Source organism: Phyllostomus discolor, chromosome 10, assembly GCF_004126475.2.
Source record: "Phyllostomus discolor isolate MPI-MPIP mPhyDis1 chromosome 10, mPhyDis1.pri.v3, whole genome shotgun sequence".
Taxonomy (NCBI): domain Eukaryota; kingdom Metazoa; phylum Chordata; class Mammalia; order Chiroptera; family Phyllostomidae; genus Phyllostomus; species Phyllostomus discolor.
Genome location: NC_040912.2, coordinates 76,662,645 through 76,684,821, shown reverse-complemented (window position 1 = coordinate 76,684,821; position 22,177 = coordinate 76,662,645). Strand labels below are relative to the sequence as shown.

General features: G+C 45.5%; 1 protein-coding gene across 6 annotated transcripts in view; it reads left to right on the top strand.

Moving 5' to 3' along the window:
• Positions 1-7,944: 7,944 nt before the first annotated feature.
• Positions 7,945-22,177, top strand: part of CEP41 (centrosomal protein 41) — a 41,740-nt gene continuing 27,507 nt past the window's right edge. For 4 of the 6 annotated variants that reach the window (XM_028525831.2, XM_036010915.1, XM_036010911.1 and 1 more), the window contains exons 1-2: positions 7,945-8,076; positions 18,788-18,851. In XM_028525831.2, the coding sequence (XP_028381632.1) occupies positions 8,044-8,076; positions 18,788-18,851 (97 nt within the window). In that variant the 5' untranslated portion in view covers positions 7,945-8,043. Of the gene's footprint in view, positions 8,077-11,699; positions 11,795-14,928; positions 15,104-18,787; positions 18,852-22,177 lie in introns of all 6 variants that reach the window. The other 2 variants (XM_036010912.1, XM_036010913.1) reach the window with 2 other exon arrangements.

The following is a 22,177-nucleotide window of genomic DNA, read 5'->3' as shown; positions in this document are numbered from 1 at the left end:
TTTTCTATTAATCCACTTTATCTCCACTATTGGCTCGTTAGTTATGACTCCTTCTTAAAGTGGTCGCTCTAGGGTTTATAATATACATACTCAATGTATTATAGTCTACTTTGAAAGGATTTCCCACTTTGTACATGGTTTTGGAAACTTGCAACAGTGCACGTCAATTTCCTCTCCTCAGCTCTGCTCTTGTGTCATGCATTTTAATTCTGTATGGTGTCAATTCCATAATCTGTTATTACTATTTGTACTGACAGTAAATTTTCTTTTAAAGAGAATAAAACAAAAAGAGTCTTTTATATTTGCCATCATTTTATCATTTCCATTGCTCTTCATTTGTGTTAAGTCAAAACTTCCCCTAGTGTCACACTTTTTCTGCCGAAGAACTTCCTCTAACATTTTGTGTCCTGTGGGTTTATTGGCAAGGAATTCCTCCCTCACGGACATGGACATGAGTGTGGTGATTGGAAGGGGGAGGGGAGTAGGTGGAGGTGGAAGAGGGTATGGGGGGATAAATGGTGGTGGAAAAATGCAATTAAAAAATAACGTAGCTCTAGCTGACATGGCTCAGTAGGTTGGTCATCATCCGTAAAGCAAAAGGTTGCCGGTTCGATTCCTGATTCTTGGTCACGGCACATGCCTGGTTGCAGGTTGAGTCCCCGTCAGAGCACATAAGAGAGACAACCAATCGATGTTTCTCTCTCGCATCAACGTTTCTCTCCCTCTCGCTCTCCCTCTCTCCCCTTCTTTCTTAAAACAAACAATTTTTAAATAATGTTGAAAAAAATTGAGATAAAATATGAAAAGAGAAAAGAGAAAAAGACACTTACTCTGACTATAGAATTCTAGGGTGACTTTTTCTTTCCTTTCCACACTTAAAAAGTGCCTCTCCATTGTCTTCTGTTTTGCACAGTTATTGACAAAAAGTATGCTGTAATTGTATCCTTCTTCTTGTGTATGTCATATTTCTTTTTCCTTTGGCTGCTTTCGTAATTTTTCTTAAAAAGGAGAAATCTTCAGTTTCCAGCAGATTGACTATGATGAGAGCATACGTGTGTTTTATTTTGATTTTGTTTGAGTTTGCTGATTTAAGCTGTTGGAGGCTCTCTGGACTTCTCAGATCTGTGGTTCACTGTCGTTCATCAATTTTGGAAAATTCTTGATCAGTATATTTCAAATGTTTCTTCTGCCCCGTTCTCTATCTTCTCTTTACTTTTTTCCCAGGGTTTACAATTCTAGCTTCTGTTCCCTTCTCTTGCACCCTTGTCCCTTTGGGTTTCATTGTGGATAATGTCTAATGTACTTTCTCTGATTTCACAGATACTTTCATTAGCAGAAACTAGTTTGCTGGTGATCCTATTACAAGGATTCTTCTTCTTTGAATGTATTTTAATTTTTATTTATTTTTTAAAGTATATTCTTTTTTAAGATTTTATTTATTTATTTTTAGAGAGGGAAGGGAGGCAGAAAGAGAGAGAGAGAAACATCAATGTGTGGTTGCTACGGGCAGTGGCCTGCAACCCAGGCATGTGCCCTGATGGGGAATCAAACCTGCAATGCTTTGGTTCGCAGCCTGTGCTCAATCCACTGAACTACACCAGCCAGGGCTGATAATGTATTTTTAAAATCACCTTTCCTTTTTATAGTTTCCCATCTATCTTCCAAAATATCCTATATGTTTGTGCATACCATTCTACTAGATCTTAATATATTAGTCATAGTTATTTAGAAGTTCCCATCTGACAGATCCTTATTGCTGAGCTATGGTCCTGTTGATTGCTTTGTCTCTTGGTGATAAGCCACCCCCACTCCCTCTCATTTTTCATTTCTTTCTTTATTGTCATAATTTTTTAGTGAATGCTGGATATTCTGAGTAGAAGCCGATGGAGATTGAGGTAAACAGTGTTATACCTGGAAACAGTCACACCTCTTCTCTTCTTCTGCTAGGCTATTATTGGGGGGGGGGGGGCGTTGAGTTAATCTAGTCAGTAGTTGAGCTGACATTAGCTGTTACTATCATTACCCTCTTTACCAGTGAGTGCCACTACCTTGCATTTAGTGTGAGGACTGGGTTCTGGGGGAGCTTTTCTCGTTATTCCTGCTCTGCCATTGGCTTTCAGAAGTACCTGCATACTTGCACCATCAAGTCGGATTTTTCTCCACCGCCTCGCCTTGCTGCAAGGCTGTGGTTGGAGCCATATGGTAGTCTTGGTTCTCCTGGCCCAGCCTCTGTCTCGGGCAAGACCTGTGTATGTGGATCTGAGGAGTGGGACCTTCTCAATGTTTCTACCATCCTCCTCTTATTCCCTCATGATAGCCAAACTCTGCCTTGTCTCTTTGGTGGGCCTTGGGCAGAAGAGAGGGGCCTGACTCTCCCCCAGTGGTAGTCTGCCTCTGCTTCGTGTTGGTGCAGGTTCGTGGACCCAGGAGGTCTCATGACCTCTCCACCCTGTGCCCCTTCACCAGAGCAAATAGCTTTTGCTTCTACCCTTCCCCCTGAAGCAATAGATGCTTTCTGAGTTCCTGCTCTCCCCCAGATGCAAACAGGTTTTGCTTCTACCCCTCCCCTGATGGCCTGCAGAGCAAGAAGGTCTGCTACCCTTCCCTTCCTGGCTTGAGGCTGTTTTGCTTTCATAAGAGAAGGGCCAGATGGTATGGGTAGTGATTTGTATCTGTCCCCAGCAGCAGCCGGTCACGTCCTGCTAGCCCACACCACTAAGTGTGGGGGAGGGGCTCCCCTGGTCTCCAGTCCTACCTCTAATCTTCCTTTTGAGCACCTAGTTGATTACCCATGGAGAAGAACTTGCAAGTGAACACAAACTTCCCTTGTGTCTGGGATTCTGTGTTGGTCAGGGTTCTCCAGAAAAACAGAACCAAGGTAAATGGCTATAGATATAGATGGACATTATCTATCTATCAATCAGTCATCTATCATCTATCTGTAATTTATTTTAAAGAATTGACTCATGCAATTATGCAATTATGGAAGCGGCCAAGTCCAAACTGCAGGGTAGACCAGCAGGCTGAGACCCAGGGGCGAGCTGGCATTGCAGCTCGAGTCCAGCGGCAGTCTGCTGGCAGAACTCGGTCCTCTTTGGGGGACCTCAGTCGTCTTCTCTAAAGTCGTCAACTGATTGGATACATCCCACCCACCCGATAACCTGCTTTGTGTTCAGAGTCTACTGATTTAAGTATTGCTCTCATTTTAAAAATGCCTTCACAGAAACATCTAGAATATTGTTTGACCAAATATCTGGATACCATGCCTAGCCAAGTGGACTCATAAAACTAACCATCCCAGGTTCCCACTTATTCTAAGCTGATCCACTCGCCCAAACTCAGCCTTCAGGAACCAGTGAATTGAAGCTGATTTTTCCTTACCCACTTCTAAGGTGGTTTCCTTTCCTTCCACGCTCTGCCAGATGCGAAACGGCTCGTGTGCCTGCATTCCCCTCGCAGGGCTTGTCTCTTTGTGACGTGGTTATGTGATGGTCTCGTGATCTCAGCTCTCTGGAGGATTCCAGAAAACATGATTTTGTACATCACTCACTTTTTCTTATTGGTAGGATGGGAGTAATATCCCCTGTAGCTCTCCACGTCCCGAGGGGAAGCAGGGCTCCCATCGTTTTTTACCATGGGTGTGGCCTCGATTATTGAAAAACCTCGGAGAAACGAAACTGTGCACGGAGGACGGGAACTACAGTGGCAGAGTCTAGCACAAGGGTTGCCAGTTAGAGGCCCACAGATTTCACGTGAAAACCTACCTTTCTAGGTTGTTTTGAGAAAAGTGAACATCTGCCGCACTGAGTCACACACACTGGGCTTTTCATGGGGCGAGGGCTCTTGAGCTGTGTCCAGGGTGCCCAGGGTGACACAGTTACCTTCCAACTCGACTCCTCCTCCATCCCCTCGGGGCAGACCCAGGTTGGCTACTCAGTGTCCCCTTGAAACTGGGTCTGTGACAGCTCTGTTCTACGCCCGAAGCAGAACGTGGCACGTGACAACCGAATGCCCTGGGTTTGGTCACAGAAGGTGAAGGGGGCCTCTGATCTCCCTGGGAGGGAACATCAAATGCTTTTTCTGCCATGGCTGGGGGTCCCATGGGGCTCTCAAGAGTGACTGCAGAACTGAACATGTGGGTATTGCAATCCCAACAGCTAAGCAACCAGGATGCTATTTCTTTGTTTCACCAGAAAGCAGGGCACCCTGTGATAGTCCTAAAGAAATCCTGGGAGGTATTACTTCCCTGGGAGGGGCTGCAGGGATGCTTGGGGCCTTTGGGCCCAGGCCACGTGCTTGAAGTCTGGCCTGAGCCAGAGGCGGACAAGGGTCAGTCCTCTGTTCACAGGCTAGTGTCCTCCTCCCTCGGCCACATTCCACCACCAGGTAGAGAGTCACCAAATTGTTACCAGAACTTCAGGGACTTTATCACAAGATGGGACCTGTGGATCTGTGGGTTCACTGCCTCAGCTGCTGTTCCATTTCTGGGGTGCAGAGGAAGGACCCCAGGACTGAACTGAATTGGGTAGAATTGTTTCCTTAAGCATCTGAAAGCATATGCCATTTAGGGGATGAAGGTAAAGGAAGCCAAGGAAGAGAACCAAGGCCCATATTCGAGAAGCGACATCTTGAGACAGGTCTGAGCGGAGGGTTCTGGGCACTGATCGGGAAACAAGGCCAAGAGCCGAGGATGAGGGAACTCAGAGCTAATCGGACAACGTTTGCTGGACAGGAAGGTGGATTCAGGGCAAAGAAGGGTCCAAAGGGTTTTAGGCTCCGAAGAGGACCAGACTGCTTCACGCCCTGATGCCTGCTGACAAAGCCCAGTAGCACCTAAAACCCTGTGCTTACACCAGACATACTTACCTATCTGGGACTCCCACCAATTCTGCCAAAACTAAAAGCTTCTGGAACACGTACAGGGTTAAAAAGGAGACATCAAGCAAATGGAGGTTCACAAGAGCACTTCGAACTTCACGAACAATAAGATTAATCAGTGGAAGTAGGAACTTTTAAAGAAAAGAATCAGAACTTCTTCTCTTACAAACAAAGCTTGAACCCCTTAGCAATTACAACTCTGATTGCAATGATCTTGCTCAAGTGCTTGAAGAGTCATTTACTGCCAAGAACGAGCGAACCACACTTCAAATGGCAAAATTACACAAAATTCAGCTCAGGTCTAAATCGGCCCTGACAAATGCCACACACAATTTTCAGGCTGAAGTCAGAATCAGGTTTTTTGTTTCTTGCAGGGGGTGAATGTTTTTATTAAGGTATAAAATTAATTCCTAGTCACCGAAGGAAATCTGCAAAACACACAAAGTGTAAAGAATAAAACAAATATCCATATTGCATAATCCAGAGATGGTTTACATTTTAAAACCTGTTTTTTTTTTTAATTTTTAAAAAGCAGTGGATACCTGCTTTTTTCCCTCACAAATCAGACTTATGTTAAATTAAAAATTGTTTCCAGCTCTTTCCATTCACTACATCAGGAACAGGTCTCCATTGCCTTAATTATTCCTTAAAACATACTTCTTACTATTATTTCATAATACTACATTTTATGGATATGCCATCATTTATTTTAATCATTGTTTAACTGATGCTCAATTAGGTTGTTTCAACTGTTTATCCTTTTAAATCCAATTCCAGTAAATATCCGTAGCTGTAATCTTTGTTCATTGCTCTGATTATTTCCTTGGGAGAAATTCTCAGAATATTAAGATTTGAGAGCTGCTCCATGCTCACGTTCAAATTACTTTTCAAAATGGTCACACTTCTTTTTACTCACAGGAACAATGTGTGAGCACGGCACTGCGCACTACCATTAAAAAAAAGAGAGAAAACAAAAAACCTTTGTCCATTCGTTAATTGAAAAATGGGATCCAGCTGTTTGGTTTTATATTTCTTTCATTTTTCGTTGGACATTTCTTCATATGTGTATCGGATGTTTTCCTTCTATGAATTGTCTTTTTGTGCCATATACTGCTTTTCACATTTGGGGTAAGCAACTTGCTTTAATTTTGGTGCAATTTTGCCCTAGCAGGATCCATGGGGAATCCTGAAAAGAAACTCAGGATGCTAAAAAGCCTTTTGATTTTGAGCTCCAAGCTTTCCAAAGATCCCACTGAGACAAAATGTAAAGGAAAGAGGAGGGTTCTCTAGAGCACAGCCTCTCAAGGAGTGGCCCTTGGACTCTGCACATCAGAACGAAGGGGAGAGGGGGACCGTGTATTTGCAGATTCTGAAACCCCACCCCAGACAGAGTGGGCATCTCTGACACTTGGACCCAAGGACCCACATTTCTGTAATCTCCGTGTATGTTTTATTATTCTTGAACTTGATTCATGAATTATCACTCATCTACTCAGTCCCCCAAGTTAGAAAATGTATTGCCATCTCATTTCTTGCATCCCTTACCTCTTCTCATGTATACAATAACTTAATTTTACCAACAAATGTCTTTAAATCTCTTTTCCTCTCCTCACCACCTTAGTTTATTCCCTTATTATCTTCCTCTCTTCTTTCCCTTTTTCCTGTTTATTTTACCTGTAATCTCTATCATCCCCACCTCAGAGTGCACCAGATAAGGATAAGCATACACTCTAAGCAGTCATGTGCCTGGGAGTTTCTGCTTGCTGTGCAAAAGGTTCTGGTTAAAAGCCTCCCACCACTCCCTTCTCAATTGTCTGCAGCCCTTAAACTGTTGCTTGTTCTAGTGGAGGGGTAGAAACTGGGGGTTTTAGAGGAGACTGGAGAACTCTAGGGAAGTTCAGACAAAACTCAGTAAGTAGGCTTGAAAATGCAAGAGATAGCTGTGGCCAGTATATGATCCTGGAGGTCAACCAACTGTGAGTGCCACCCTAAGGGTGGGATGCTGAAGAAACGGAGAAGACAGGGCATGTGAGACCATGAGGTTGGATGGGTCATCTGCAGGACCCTCAAACTGCTCACATGTATGCTGTTATTCACAAGCAGAGCGCTAGGAATACCAGCAAAAAGCTCTGAGTAACCTTTCTCAGTCCCTGGAAAAACAACTTAGAGCAAAGAACAAAGGGTTACTGTGTCGTTCCTCCCATGTAAAAGGAAACAATAATTTTGATGGATTTGGTGGGACATTTTGGAGCCAAGTCAAACTGTGTGTGTGAGATTGTTTTGTGAAGGTGCTAGGACTTAATTTTCAGATCTGGAATAAGAACAGGTGGTGGCTGATGGCAGGAGTCACAATGGTTGCCATGACAACAGGATTGGGTTTTAGTCATCCTCCCATCCTCCACAAAACCTTCTGCAGCTTTTCTCATAAGGTGCTTATTAAATATTTGTTAAATGAATGATGAATCACGGAATGGTGTATGCACTTTGCAATTAAGGCTGCCGTTCTCTAGCTAGCTAAAAGCTTTTAAAGCAACCCTAATTACTGTATTTACACATGATATTTTGCATAATTTGCATATTAACTTAACCTGAAAATAATAAATTACAGATTCCCATCCCTGCTGAACAATCCTATTCCATGTCTGTTCCCTATGGTGGAAGTAGTCCAGATGTTTAAAATACTCAAGGCGGTGGTGGGGTGATGGTGGTGTGCGTGTGTGTGTGCGCCCTGTACGGTATTTGTTTCACTACATTTGCTAGAACACTTGTTTGCCGTAGCACCATCACTATCCCCTCCCCACGTTCAAGCCCCTCCCCCCCCTCGGAGATCTGCGCAGCTGTCCAAGCGCGGGCGCCAGCCTACCCCTCCCCCGCGCCCCTCTTCCCGCGCTAATGCTGGAGCCGTTGGAGCCCCCGCAAAGAGCACAAAAGGCCTCTGCCGCCAGCGTCCCGCGTTGCCCTTGGCAACCATTGAGCCGAGTCTCGCTCTGCAGTGACCTTACGAAGAGGGAGTAAGCAGGGCCTCCATTGGCTGGTCGGGGAAGGCTGACCAATGGGAGAAGAGGTTGTAGGGAGGCGGCTGAGCGAAGTAGTGGGGGGGTAGGAAGCCAGGGTTAGAGGCAGCCGGTGAGGCTAGAACCCTGAGCGTGGTCGTTTGGAGCAAATATGTCTGTCCGGAGGCACATTGGGAATCCAGAGGTGAGGGTCAGGTCCGGATCCGAGAGGCGGAGGGGGCGGGCGCACCGGAAAAGGCTCCACGTGGGCAGGGAAGAGCAGCCGGCGACTTCCGCCGCCCGGAAGGCGGGAAGCGGCCGGCGTGAGGAGGGGTCTGGAGGGAGGCGGGAGGCGGGGCTGGCCTGGCCTGGGGGATGGGGCCTGGTGTGCCCTGCTGCGCCGAGGGGCCACCACCCCGCACGTGCTTACTGTACACCGGTATTTGTCTCCCAGAGGAGCAAAGTGCATAAAGACACAGCCCCTCCCCTCAAAGGGCTTACAGTCTAGGAGCAGCAGATGCAAAATAAGTAACATACGACGGAAGCCCTGGAACACTAAAGGAGCAAAATTAAAAAGAGCCATCATTTCTTAGTATGGGGAATACAGAAAGAGCAGGAATAAGCAGACCAAGCCTTTGGGAAAGGGTGCAAGATGTGACATTAGTTTTACTCCCACCCCATAGGACTGTTTACTTTGTTGTCTGTTTCACTCCTAGTGCCCTGCTGCATTTGTGTTCATTTAATTTCCACTAGTGCTTACTGCCCACCCACCACCTTACTTACCATAGGTGCTAGAAACACAAAAAAAAGTAAGTCAAGGCCTTTGTCCTTAAGTAAATTCAGTCTAGTGGGGAAAGCTTGTGAACAGAATTTGAATGCAGTGTGCTTGGAGAAGAAGGCGTTGAGAGGGCACAGAGTTAAGAGAATCCAGCTTAGGGAGAGGGGGGTCCTGGAGATGGCCTGAAATGGCACAGTTAGGAGCCACACGAAGAAGCACTACAGACGGGACAACGTGAATCAAGTTAAGGAGGCGTGAGCCGTGGGAGGGGCAGTGCCCTGTGCAGCAGGCGGTGGGAGTGAAGTCTGCAAGGGCCTCCTGTGCCTTGAGACAACTCCTGGCCGTTCTGAACAGGAGTTGCAAACTGTTTCAGCTCACGATGGATGCCCGTGAACTCTGTTGAGAAAGTGGTGAGGCTGAGTTTGGGATCTGCAGGAGAGTGCCACCATAGATTATAATCTCTACGGTGGAGGTGGGGGAGGCAGGTGCGGAGAGTGACAAACTGCCACATATTTATCTTGTCTGCCGTTCAGAACTCAAGAAGCTTTTGAAGGGGTTTAAGTAGAGTTGATGTGGTCTGATTCGCATTTTAGGCACGTGGTTGAGACACATTGTGGAGAATGGATTCCAGGAACACCAGACTGGGGACAGGGAAATTGGTTGGGTGGTTATTATGGCTCAAACCTAAAGGAAGGCCACAGAAGAAGGGACAGGATTGAGAAATATTCAGGGGGTAAAACCATCAGGATTTCATGATTAGCTCGGAGAAGTGGGAGAGGGATGGATGACTTAGGTTCTCAGCATGGACCTCTGGTCATTGGTGCTGATACCATGCTAATGAAATAAGGAATACAGGTGAAAGAGAACTGTAGGGAGGAGCAGGGATGTGTGATTATACATTTGCATCCGAATGAAGATGTCCAGCTTGCTCTCTTCGTTTATTGGAGCACAGTTTCCTGTAGTCTGGAGAAAGAGTGCATAAAAAAATAAATATTTTTATACATGTCTAAAAGTATTATTACTCTACCTTTGTATTTATTTGCCTGAGAGTTTGGTGGAGGATAGAATTCTCGGTTGGAAAGCATCAGCGTTTTGAACATTGTAGTTAGCGTCCAGGGTTGCTGCGAAGTCCAAAGCCATCCTCTTCCTTTGTATGCAACTTGAGTTTTCCTTTCTGGGAGCTTGTAGAATCTTCTCTTTGTCCTGAGTGTTAGGATCTTTCACAAAGATATTCCTTGCTTTGAGTCTATTTTCACCCATGTCAGTGGGCACCAGGAACTCAAGTTTTTTGAATTACGGGTGTTGAGTTGTCTCCCTCCCATTTTCTCCAGCCTGTCTTTCTTGAACTCATTATCCCGGTGTTGCGTCTACATAACTGGCTGTCTGACTTTTTAAAATTTTGTCTCCTGTTTTCCACATCTTTGTTGTTTTGCCCTTTTTGGGGTAGTTGTTTAACTTTATCTTCCAATCCTTTTATTGAGTTTTTAATTTCTGCCATCATGTTTTTAATTTGTAAGAGCTCTGTTTTACTCCGATGTCCTCTTTAGAAACTTCTATTTTGAAATAAACATAGATTCTCAGAAACTCACAAAAATAGTACAAAGTCGTCCCATATGCCCTTTATCCAGATTCTCTCAGTCATAATTTTTTACATAAGTATAATGCAGTATCAAACCAGAAAATTGGCATTTATACATTGGGTGTATAGTTCTAGGCCTTTTTATCATGTGTAGATTTAATAAAATCAAGATTTGCATATGTGTAGATTTTGCAATCAAGATAGAGAACTATTCTGTCACTACAGTATCGCCTGGCAACCACTAATGTGCTCTCCATTTCTGCAGTTTTGTCATTTTGAGAATATTACATAAATGGAATCAAACAGTATGTGACCTTTTAAGACTGGCTTTTTCTCACCAGGATAATGCATCCAAGTTGTTGCCTATAGCAACGGTTCATTCCTCTTTATTGCTGATTAGTATTCTGTGGTGTGGATGCATAACAGTTTGTTTAACCATTCAATGATTGTGGGACATTTGGTTGCTTTCAGTTTGGGGCTATTACAAATAAAGGTATGAACTTTGGGGTACCGTTATTTGTGTGATGTTAATTTTCATTTCTCTGGGATAGATGCCTAAGAGACAGTTGCTGGGTTGAATGGTAAGTTAACATTTAGTTTTTTAAGGAATTGTCTGAATACCTACAACAAAGGTATATACCACATACCACGGTCTAGATAGGGAGTGGGCTATGGCACGTAGGTTTGCGTAAGCACATTGCGCGATGCCTGCACAATGCTGAAGCCTCCTGGCTGCATTTCTCAGAACGTACCCTCGTCGTTAAGTGGCACACCGCTGTACAAGGTTTTGTGTGGACATGTGTTTCCTTTTCTCTAATAGTGTTTTTAAATATTTTCTCCCCTGCATAGTCTCAGTTTCCCCCAGACTGCTATTTTTCTTTTTGTTTTGTTAGAGATGTTTGTATGAGTAAGCTTGAGCTATCATAGCAAAATACCACAGATTGGGTGGCTTATACACCAGATAGTTTTTTCTCATACTTTGGGTGGCTGGAAAGGTCAAGGTCAAAGTGCTGGCCAGTTTGGTTTCTGGCGCGAGCTCTCCCCTGGCTTACAGATGTGCTCACATGATGTTTCTGCGCACGTGTGGAAAAGGAACAGGCTGTCTGAGGTCTCTTTTTGTGAGAACACCGACCCTGTTGGACTTGTGCCCCACCCGTGTGACCTCGTTTAACTTGAACTGCCTCCAAAGGCCCCGTCTCCACACACAGTTCTGTAGGGGCCTGGGGCTTCAATGTCTGACTTTGTGGGGGGGGGGGGGCACACTTCAGTCTATAGCGATGTTCTCAGACTTCTTTTATTCCTCAATTGTGAATTTATGTTTTCATGTAGGAGACTTAAAAATGTGATTGGGATCTTCATATTCTTGGGAGGGGCTTGGTGCTGATGAGCTTAATTGCAGGAAGATCTCACCGAGCCGTGATTGGGGGCCTCCCTCTCCCAGGGTTCCTTCCCTTCATCTCTTTTCTCTCAGGCTGTCCGTGTACCTCAGAGCACCCCACTCTCCCGAGAGTAAAAGCCTAGTTGAATTCCTGGAGGAATTAAGACTGGGGCTAAATCTCAACACTGGTATGCACCTTTTACTTAATCACCCTGTTTTCAGTAAGATATCTCTGCCTCCCCCTGTGTCTGGAGACCTCCCAGTCCAGAAATCCTTTTCTGGGAATAAAGCTACAGATCTCTGCCATGGTGGGGGAGAGGCAGCCACCCCACAGCACAGAGGGGAGAAGGTTTTGGAGGGGAGATCAGTTGCTTCTCCATCAGTCTTCAACCAGTCTTCCTTACTTCAGCTACTCCTTTTACGCCCTCCTTTGGAGGTGTCCGGCGCTGTCGATTCCTAAGCCTTTTAAGAAGTGTTCTTGGCTTCCCCTTTGAGTCCATCGAGTCATCTTCACTTGTTAGTGTGTTTAGTTCTAGATTCAGAAATCTGTTGCTATCACTTCTCCCATTCTCTGTGTTTTGAGCATTATGTCCCTAAAATAATGTCCTTCCAATGGGGTTTTACTGAGGTTTTAGAAGGAAGTAAAATTAGATGCACTTGTTCAATGCGCTGTCTTCAGCCAGTAGGTCACGGTCTGTAATTCTCTTATTTGCTAGTTTATTCTTTCTGGCGCACTACAGGAGCAGAAGATAGGGTCCTTGTCTGCACTGTCCCGCTGCCTGGCACACGACAGCTGTTCCTCATGTATTTGTTGAATGAGTAAATGAATATATGTCCAAGCTGGGGGGGTGTCAAGGCTGGTGTTCTCTATTGAGAAATCAGAAGCTTATAAATGGAATTAAACCTAGATGTTCGGTCCTCAGAGAACCTATAAATTGAGAAGATAGAATCCAGGCAACCCAGGATCATGGGTCACAGTTGTTATTTGAAGTCAGTAAAATTGGACCAGATTAAAATTCCCATTAAAGAGAAATGTTCTCCTTTAAAAGACCTATTTTAAATGTGAGATGGCCTTACATGAGACCTCCAAAATTGACACCCACTCCCTTCATTTTATGGACTTCCTCTCTACAAAGGAAGTGAGTAGAAAAATGCTGAACAAAAATGTGTAATGGTATTTTTAAAAATCTCTTAATGTAAGTTTTACTACATATGTTGTGATGGAAATGCAAACAGCCTTGTGAGGTCCGTTTTAAGAGAGGTGGGAAGTCATTTTTTAGTGATTTGTGATTCAGACAGTCTCACTCAATTTTTTGGCGATTATCTTTCAGAAAAATCCCATTGTCGGCTTCCCATTCTCTCCTTTCTTCTCCAACATCCATGTGTTTCACGAGACCCAGTCTTACTTGCGTCTGTCAGTAACCTGCCAAACAGTCTTGATTGTGTGGCCCACAACTCAGGATTTTTAGTTCCATCCACTGTCTTCAGGGCCTCATCCATTCCCGGTTCCCCACCTGCCCACCTGTGTCCAGCCCTACACCACAGGACTCCATACACCCTGGTTCTTTTGGGCGGGGGAAGATTATAAACTCATTGAAAATTTGGTAAAAACCAAGGACCCTTTCCCCAGAAACTTGCACGACAGTTTCACAGGACTCATGAACCTCCTAAAACCCATCAGTGGGCCCCATATTCAGAACTCGTGCCAGAATGGGGCCGCAGTGGGGTGTTGAGGAGTTGAGGCTCTAGAGCCAGGCCGCCCAGCTTAAATCCAGCTCCCGCCCTCCCAGAAGCGCGGTCGACTCAGTAAGCCACTCCACCTCTCTGTCCCTCTGCTTCCTAACATGTACGGTCAGGATGACAATATTTACTGCACGGGTGGTTGAGAAGATTCAGTGAGACAATGGAGGTAGATGTTAGGGAGCACCCACCTGCCCCACAGTGGAGTGCTTGGTAAACGTGAGCAGCGATTACCTTTGCTGCTGTTGCTGTTGTTCTTGGACCTTCTCCAGCAAATCGAACAGCAAATGTGCCGTTCTCTACACATGCTTTTAAAGATGGTTCACTATAAAAATTTTCTCCACATATGGAATACTTGTCCCATCCTTTTCCCCCAACTTTGTATCTATAGAAGCTCAACCCTTAAAACACAGTCCCAGTGCCATTTCTTTCACAGATTCACCCTTTGCACCCTCGGTGAGTGAGCCGTTTCTTTGTTTCACACTCCAAGAGCCCTCAGAGGCCGCCCATGTGGTGTGAGCATATACACTGCACGTGGCTCAGGGCTCAGGACCGTCTTCCCGTTTGGCTGTCCTTACTGCTGTCACACTAGGGCCAGGCCTTGTAGCAGCCACAGAGCTCTGCAAGGTAGAGCCCAGGTCCCAAGTCTGAGGAGTGAGGAATGCGAATGGTACCACGTGCTGCGGCAAGCCCGGGCCAGCAGGAGTCTTCTGGCAGACTGCAGCCTCCAGAGCAGGCTTCCTGGAAGATGAGTTTGTGCTGGCTCTCGAAAGTTGAACGGAACTTAAGTAGCAAGGGTGGCATGGCTGGCCAGGGCATTGTCTTTGACCATCCTAAAGTGTGAGCTCTCAAAAGGGTCTTTGGCGGCCTGTGATAATACCACAAACGTGAACTCTCTCAGCATCTCCTGATGAGAGCTTCACGGTGACTGCCTAGCTTATATCTTTATCTTAAATGCCGTGTTTCCACAGCTGCCCTTCCACCTGGGCTCTGGCCTCAGGCTCTCCCCCATTTCCATCTCTACCTTCCTGCCCCATTTGCACACCTTCCTTATCTAGTCCATTAGCTGATAAACATCGTCAAATCTCTCCTTTCTTCCAAAACAAAATAACAGCAAAGACCATTCCCTGGCAACTCTCAAGAGGGGAAAAAGAAGACCATCTGGCTGCTATCGACATCTTCCCTGCTGCGCCCCCTCTTGCACACCCGGCCTGTTGTTTTCGCCTCTGCTCCTGTCAGTTTGCCGTCACCGCAGCCACCAGGGTCGTCAGCAATGTCCCGGTTTACTCAGTCCAGATCCACTTTCCTGTTGTTCTCTCACTTGACTTGCACTCTCATTTGCTGACTAGACAACTCCCGTCTCTGACGACCACTTCTTTCTACCTGCAGCTTGCATTTTCATGACCCACTTTCCTCCGGCCTCCTGTGAGTCTCATCCATGCCACTTTTCTCCACCCGGCCTTAAATGGCGGAGTTTTTCTTCTCAGGCTACCCACTCTCTGAAAGCGGCCTGTCCACTCCAACGGCTTCCCCTGCTGCCTCTATGCCGACAACCCCCAGTTCTTGTGTTCTGCTTGCCCAGACCTCTCCTGACCTCCAGACCCAAACAGCCAGCTCTCCACTTCCATTTGGGGTAACCCACAGACATCTGCTGTTCAACATGCCCCGAGCGGAACACATAGTGTTTTTCAATATTTGCTTCTTCCTGAAGTCCCTTGTTGGGGGAATGGTGTCACTGTCCTCCCCCTGTGACGCCCGTGAGTTTTGAGTCATTGATTTTACATCTTTAACATTTCTTGACGCTGTCTCTTCCCCCTCATCTCTACTGTGCCTTCCTTAGGACACAGATCCTCTTAGCACGACACCTCTTAATTCATCTTTGTGTATCCATTTTTTAAATTGATTTGAGAGAGAGAGAAACATCAATTCATTGCTCCACTTATTTATGCATTTATGCATTCATTGGTTAATTCTCATATGTGCCCTGACCCGTGATCAATCCACGGTCTTGGCATATGGGAAGGACACTCTAACCAAAGAAGCTACGCAGCCAGGATGCGCGTATCCGTCTTGACTGTGACCCTAACAGCTCTCCAGAGTGCTGCCAGAGTGGTCTTCCTCGGAATACAGTCTCATCACTCCTCCTCGAACTGTCTGCCGTGACTTCCCATCACCCACACAAGGGTTTTTCAGCTTCAGTGCTATTGACATTCGGGGTCAGCTACTTCTCTGTGGTGGGGCCGTCCTGTCATTGTAGGATGTTTAGTAGCACCCCTGGCCTCTGCTCACTAGGTGCCAGTAGCCCGCCCACCACCCAGTTCTGACAACCTAAAATGTCTCCAAACGTTGACAACTGCCCCTTGGGGAGGGGAGGAGGGAACATTGCCCTTATTTGAGAACCAGTTATCTACAGGATAAAATCCAGAGCTCTTAGCGTGGATACAGCGCCCCTTCGGATCTGCTCCTGTCTGTCTCTCCAACCTCGTTTGACCCCACATTGCCCCCTTTGGTTGCCCTCAAAGAGCCTGCAATAATACCACAGACACGCGCCTTCTCAGTGTCTCCATCTGCCAGTTCCCAGGAAGCTGGTAGCTCCCACCCACTACGCCTTTAGCTTGGCTAACCAACCTGGCCCTCAGATTGCAGCTGACAAGTCACCCTCAGGGAATGGTTCTTGCCTCTTTTGGTCTGACTCGGGGGCCAATCTTACAGGCTCCCGTTGCGTCCTCTGCTTCCCTCTCCTTGTTTATCAATGTGTCACCTCTTTGTTCACTTGTCTTTCTCTCCAGCATCAGTGAGAGCTGGACGGCTAAGACTTTCGTGCCTCTGTGTCCTCAGCACAGGGGCTTGCTCCTAGAAGGCACCAGTAAATGTCCCCTGAGCGAATGGCTGGCGCCCAGTAAGGCTTTGCTGAGTGAACAGTTGTCCTTGAAATAGCTTCTTTCTCAGTTCTTGCACTTTCCACCATCCCATCCTGTTTATGTAATTGAAAAAAAAAAAGAAAGCCAGTTGGTCAGTAGGTCAAGAAACAGTCACCCCAAAGCAAGAATTTTAATGAAAAAAGTATGGCAGTTCCATAAAACCTCGAGTGCCCTGCTTAGAGCAATTTCACGTCTCGGTTGGTACTAGAAAGTCAGGAACAAGAAGTTGGGCTGAAATGGGAAAGAAACACTACATTTTCCTGCTGCAGCGTATGGATTTCTCATTAGTCCGAGTAAGGGAAAACCACGGGCGGGAAGGGCTCAGCGGCTGCAGCTGTCGGCACCCCCCCCCCCCCACCCCGTCACTCCGCTGCCACCACACCTGGTCCCCAGAGACACCCTCACTTCTCAGCTATGTCGGCTTAGGTGTGGACAAATCCCCTCGGTCCGGCAGAGACCGGCCTGGAATTCCTCAAAAGAAGCCTTGCTAGGCAACTATGAGAAAAACAAAACAAAAGGAAAAACAGGAAATAGCATATAGAAATTGTAAAAATACAGAGAGCAAAACAGAAAAGGGAAAATTTCTAGCCTGAGATAACTGAATTCTAATATTAGCTTTTCTTGACTCAATTTACCAGGAATGTGTTTTCCCTGGTTTTCTGTTTGCTTCTTGTTTTTTTTGTTTTATTTTTGCTGTGATACTGCCTTCCTCTGGGAAGTCCCCCTTCTTCATCCTTGAATGTTTTCTTTCACTTAAGAATCTTCCTCCCCATCTAGGAAGGAGCTGAAATTGGCAATAGAGGCACTTTCCGTTCCAGACAGCAGCTGCTGATCAGATGGAGAAGCCCCTCTCTCAGGGTAGAACCGCCCTGGCGCCGCCCCCCGCCACCCTCCCCCCTCCCCACCCAACATACACACACATCTGAGGACCAGGGCTAAGCGTCCATGGCCGAGTTTTACTTACCTAGCATGAAATTTAAAAAAACATAGGTAATGTCAGTGAGTTTTTAAATAATACTAAAGAATCAACCTTTTTATTTTGAGATTTTTTTTCCTTTTTTTTTTTAGACACTAAAATAGCAGATGGTGGTTGGGAGTGGTTCACTGAAGGCCGCAGTTACCTGTGTTTCACAGGCAAGCAATGTGGGTTTCAGGTCTGACGGCTCGTCTAAGGGACCACCTGGCCATGGCTGGAATGCCGTCCTCATCAGAGACACTTATTCGATTGGTCGAATAGCAGTGCAGTCCCCACCCAGTGCTAAGTCCAGGGTGCGTACAGGTTTGAGTGAGCTATCGTTCCTGCCTTCAAGGCAATCCTAGACTAGAGAAGAAGGTTGGGGTGTAAACACTGGTATGGGGCGCCCACATTCTGGAGCCAGGCAAGGAAAGACAGTACCCGGTTCCACCTGGGACAGCTCACAGAGGCAGCGAAGTTTTGCCCGAGGACAGGGTGAGAAAAGGCACGTGTTTGCTGCGACTGGGGATCTGACTACGCGTGGCACATCGGGGGGACATTTGGGCAACTTTGACTTGGGAACATGTGGGTGAGTGGCAGCACGTGAAGCTGGAAAGTTGTTACCCAGTTTTAATTTCCTATTCCACAGCTACCTGTCACCGAATGTGAGGTCTTCATACTTGCAGGGCAGAAGAAAGCCTAGCAGGAAATCTATATTTTGTAATGTCTTTATTCGTTAGCCTTCCCTCGCTTAATGGCTTTTGAAAATGCCACTAAAACTCAATATGGGTAAATGTCTTGAGCTTGGATTCAGAGTTCACTGGCAGAGTCCAGGACAAGGAAGACCTAGGACAGGCACTTTTGCTGACCATGAACTTACCCTAAGCCGGGGATGTGCCCCCGCAGCACTGCGAGCAGATGCCATGCCAGATGCCATGCCGCTGACACCTGTGGAGCCTCTGGCTTTGGGCGGGCAGTGGGCGGGGCCGGCCAGTCCGGGTCCGGGCCTCTCCTCACCTGGGCCCTCTGCTCAGGTGGGGCTGGCTCCATGCGCTACTTTGTTAGGGGAGACGTGGATGAAATCTAGGGGGGGCTCTCGAGGAGGTGGCCTGTAGACCATCAGACAAAGTAAACCTGAAAGGGAGAGGGAGAGAGCGGCCCTTAGTTATCGCGACTGATTTCTTGGGGCAGAATGGGGGGCTTATTCTGCGTTGCAGCCGTGGACTGGATGGAAATGAGTGACCGATTTTGGCTCGATGTCAGAAATAATTCATAAGAGCTTTATTCCTAGGCCTTTTTTAACATACTGCCATGAGAGCATTTTCACAAAAGTGGAAATGTTTCGACAGAAACGAGATAGCGTGCTTCACCTGCAGAGACGCCGGGCACACAGCCCTGGAGTCCTGTTCCGAAGGGATCGCTGGGCCTCTTGAGCTCTTTGCGTCTTTAAATTCACTGAGATTTTAGCATTTGTTCTATTTTTTTTAAGCATCTGACTCTTTCTCTGCTTTGCCACCCTTATTACATTAACCCAATTTATTGTGAATTTTTAAATTTCTTTTTAGTATCTGACCAAAAGGATACCACAAAACCCAAAGTATCAGCATATCAAGTCAAGACTGGACACAGGTGAGTAAAGATTAGAAAATTAAAACTTTTTTTAAAAATCCAGTGACTGATATTGACAAGAAGCAGCATGTCATGAGTGGTACAAATCACAGGTGAAAGTTTCTCACTGTTTGGTTGATGTTCTTCTGGGCTTAGCGACTTATCTTTGAAACATGTTTTTCAGATTATCGGTTAAAATATCCATTCACAGAATTATTATAAATTGATAAATTGGGTAAAACATTGTTCAATAAGTTGCAGGACTAAAGCTAATAAATAACAGGTGGTCAACCTGTATTTGGGGACCCTGAGTAGAGTCCTTTAAACAGGGAGTAATAGATTATACTTGTGTATCTTCGTTCAATTTGGTATTTGCCGAGTTCTGGCTACATGCAAAGTTACGGCCTATGGGACTATAAAGATGAGTGTGAATCGTGATTTTTGCAATCAAAACGCTTAGATTCAAGTGGAGGCAGACAGACTTGAATGAGTAACTGGAATACCAGACAAAATTAAATTAGTGCTGCAATTCAGGTAAAATGAAATTTGAGTGCTCACTGCTGATTTCCATGCTGTCAACATTTTTCATCAGGCCCCTGGTGTATTTGCAGCCTTATGAGGTTTCGTTTATTTATTTGTTTAGTTTTTTTTCACATTTTCAAAGCCTGCTGTGGAAAATCCATCCTGTTAAGATGGTTTTGCTCGTAGCTTGGGGTACGGCCTGCCTTTGGCAATACTGAAGAATCCACCAGTCACCTGAACACAACTGAGAAAATAAATTGGGACGTTGACTTTGTTTAAATATCAGTCACGTTGTCTCTGTCTTGCTCCAGGCTTCTTCAAAATCATAAACTTCCACTACACATGTTATAAGACCGTACTATAAAATAGTCTTATAATCATTTTAAATGCACCACATTTGCAGATACTATTTCTGGGGACCTTTCTCTCAAACATGTCCATGCTGCACAGATATCTCCTTACAAATATCCTGTTTGATGGCGTGTAAAAATATTATCCGTGTTTGAGGAGGAGGAAACTGTGGCACAGAGAGGGTGTGATTTACTTGGAGCGCAGTACAGGAGACAGAACGAGGATTTGTGTGCGGGCTGAGGAAGTCGATGTCGGAGACTTGGCGCAAAGTCCTGTGTCCGCACATCTCTTAGTGCTGTGTCCTGTCTCTCGGTCCTGCGTCCTGTCCTAATATTTCCCCGGCCTCATCGACCACAAAAGCCTTCAGCTTGTCTGACTCTATCTGTGTGCTCGCAACTGTGAGCCTCCCCTCTGAAATACGCCGTTCTGTGAGGGAAGCACTGGGATGAAAAATGCCGTGTTTTCTCTGAGGAGTCCGTCAAGATAGCATTTTTAAAACTATTATAAAGGAATACATTTCTCTTGGAAGCTTCTTAATTTTTTTTCAAATATATAGATTTGTATATAGCTTCATAGTTTTGTCTCCTGGAAGTTGAATTGGGATTTGTGAATGAAAATCCATTTCTCATCAATTTCTCAATTTATGACCAAAGTTTGACTCAATATAATAGAACCTGAAATTAATTTCAGTTTTTTACGTTGAGATACTTAATATCTTTTTAAAAAATAATCAGAGCAATAACCTGTATCCTTTTATATACTGAGGTTTTTAAGGTAGTATTTTGCTAATTACACTTTTTATTATTTTAATTTTATTTACTTTTTTAAAAGATTTCATTTATTTATTTTTAGAGAGAGGGGAAAGGAGGGAGAAAGAGAGGGATGAGAAACATCAATGTGCAAGAGAAACATTGATCAGCTGTCTCTTGCCTGGACAAGGGACCGAACCCACAACCCAGTCATGTGCCCTGACTGGGAATCGGACTGGCGACCTTTCACTTTGTAGGACGATGCCCAGGCAGCTGAGCCACACTGGCCAGGGCTAAACTTTTTATTTTGAGGTAATTATAGATTCCCATGGAATTGTAAGAAATGATACAGAGAGATTCCATGTACACTTCACCCAGTTTCCCACAGTAACATCTTACGAAACGAGACTGCAAAATTGCAGCCAGGACATTGACATTGATGCATATGGTCTAAATACAGAACATTCCATCTTCACAAGGATCTCCACTGCTGCGCTTTTAAAGCCACATCCTCTTTCCACCCTCACCCCCTCCTTTACCCCGGCAACCACTAATCTGTTCTCCATTTCTATAATTTTGTCATTTCACAAACACTGTATAAATGGAATCAGTCATACAGTATGCAACTTTCTGGGTTCACTTTTTCGCTCAGCATAAGTCTCTGGAGATCCACCCAAGTTGTCGTGTGTGCTAGTAGTTTGCCCTTCTCGTTACTGAGTGGTTGTACCACGGTGGTTGTACTGCTGGTCCGCTACAGTGTAACCAGTTGCCTGTTGAAGGACATCTGGATCGTCTCCACTTTCTGACTCTTATGAGTAAAATTGCCATATACATTTGTGTGCAGACTTGTGTGTGAATGTAAGTCTTCATTTCTCTGGGATAAATGCCCAGAAGTACAATTGCTGGGTGGCACGGTAGTGGCATTTGTGTTGTTTTAAGAAATTGCCAGGCTCTTGCCCAGAGAATCTGGACCATGTTGTGGTCCCACCAGCAGCGGAGCAACGGTCCAGTGTCTCCACACCCTCTCCAGTGTTTACTGGGTGGTGCGGCCATGTTTCATTTTAGCCGCTCCGATAAATACGCAGCCCCACATCCCTGCAGCTGTGTCTCCTGGAGGGCCAGTGCTCTTGACTGTCTCTTCATGTGTTTATTTGCTTGTATGTCTTCAGTGAAATAACCTGTTACTGTGTTTGGCCTGTGTTCTAATAGAATTGTTTGCTTTTTTAAGTGTTGAGTTTTGAGTGTTCCTTATATATCCCAGCCACTAGTCCTTTGTTGGATGCATGGCTTGCAAATATTTTCTCACACTCTCTTTGTCCTCCTAGCAGGATCTTTCTTAAAGCAAAACTTTTTAATTTTGGTCAAGTCCAGTGTTAGTGTTTCCTTTTATGGATCATGCTTTGTCGTCAGGTCTAGGAACTTCTCGCCTCGCCCGTATCCCAAAGACCTTCCATCATGATTTTTCCTAAAAGTTTTAAGTTTTACGTTTAAGTCCCTGATACATTTTGAAGTAATTTCTGTGTAAGATGTGCGACTTACGTTGAGGTGAAGTTTTTGCTTATGGGTGTTCAGTTGCTCGGGCACCATTGGTTAAGAAGATGATCTTTCCTCCGTTGAATTGCTTGTTCGTCTGTCAGAAACCAGTTGGGCATGTTTATGTGGATCTGCTTCTGGGTTTTCCATTCTGTTCGTCTATGTGTCTGTCCCTCGGCCAGTAGCACTCAG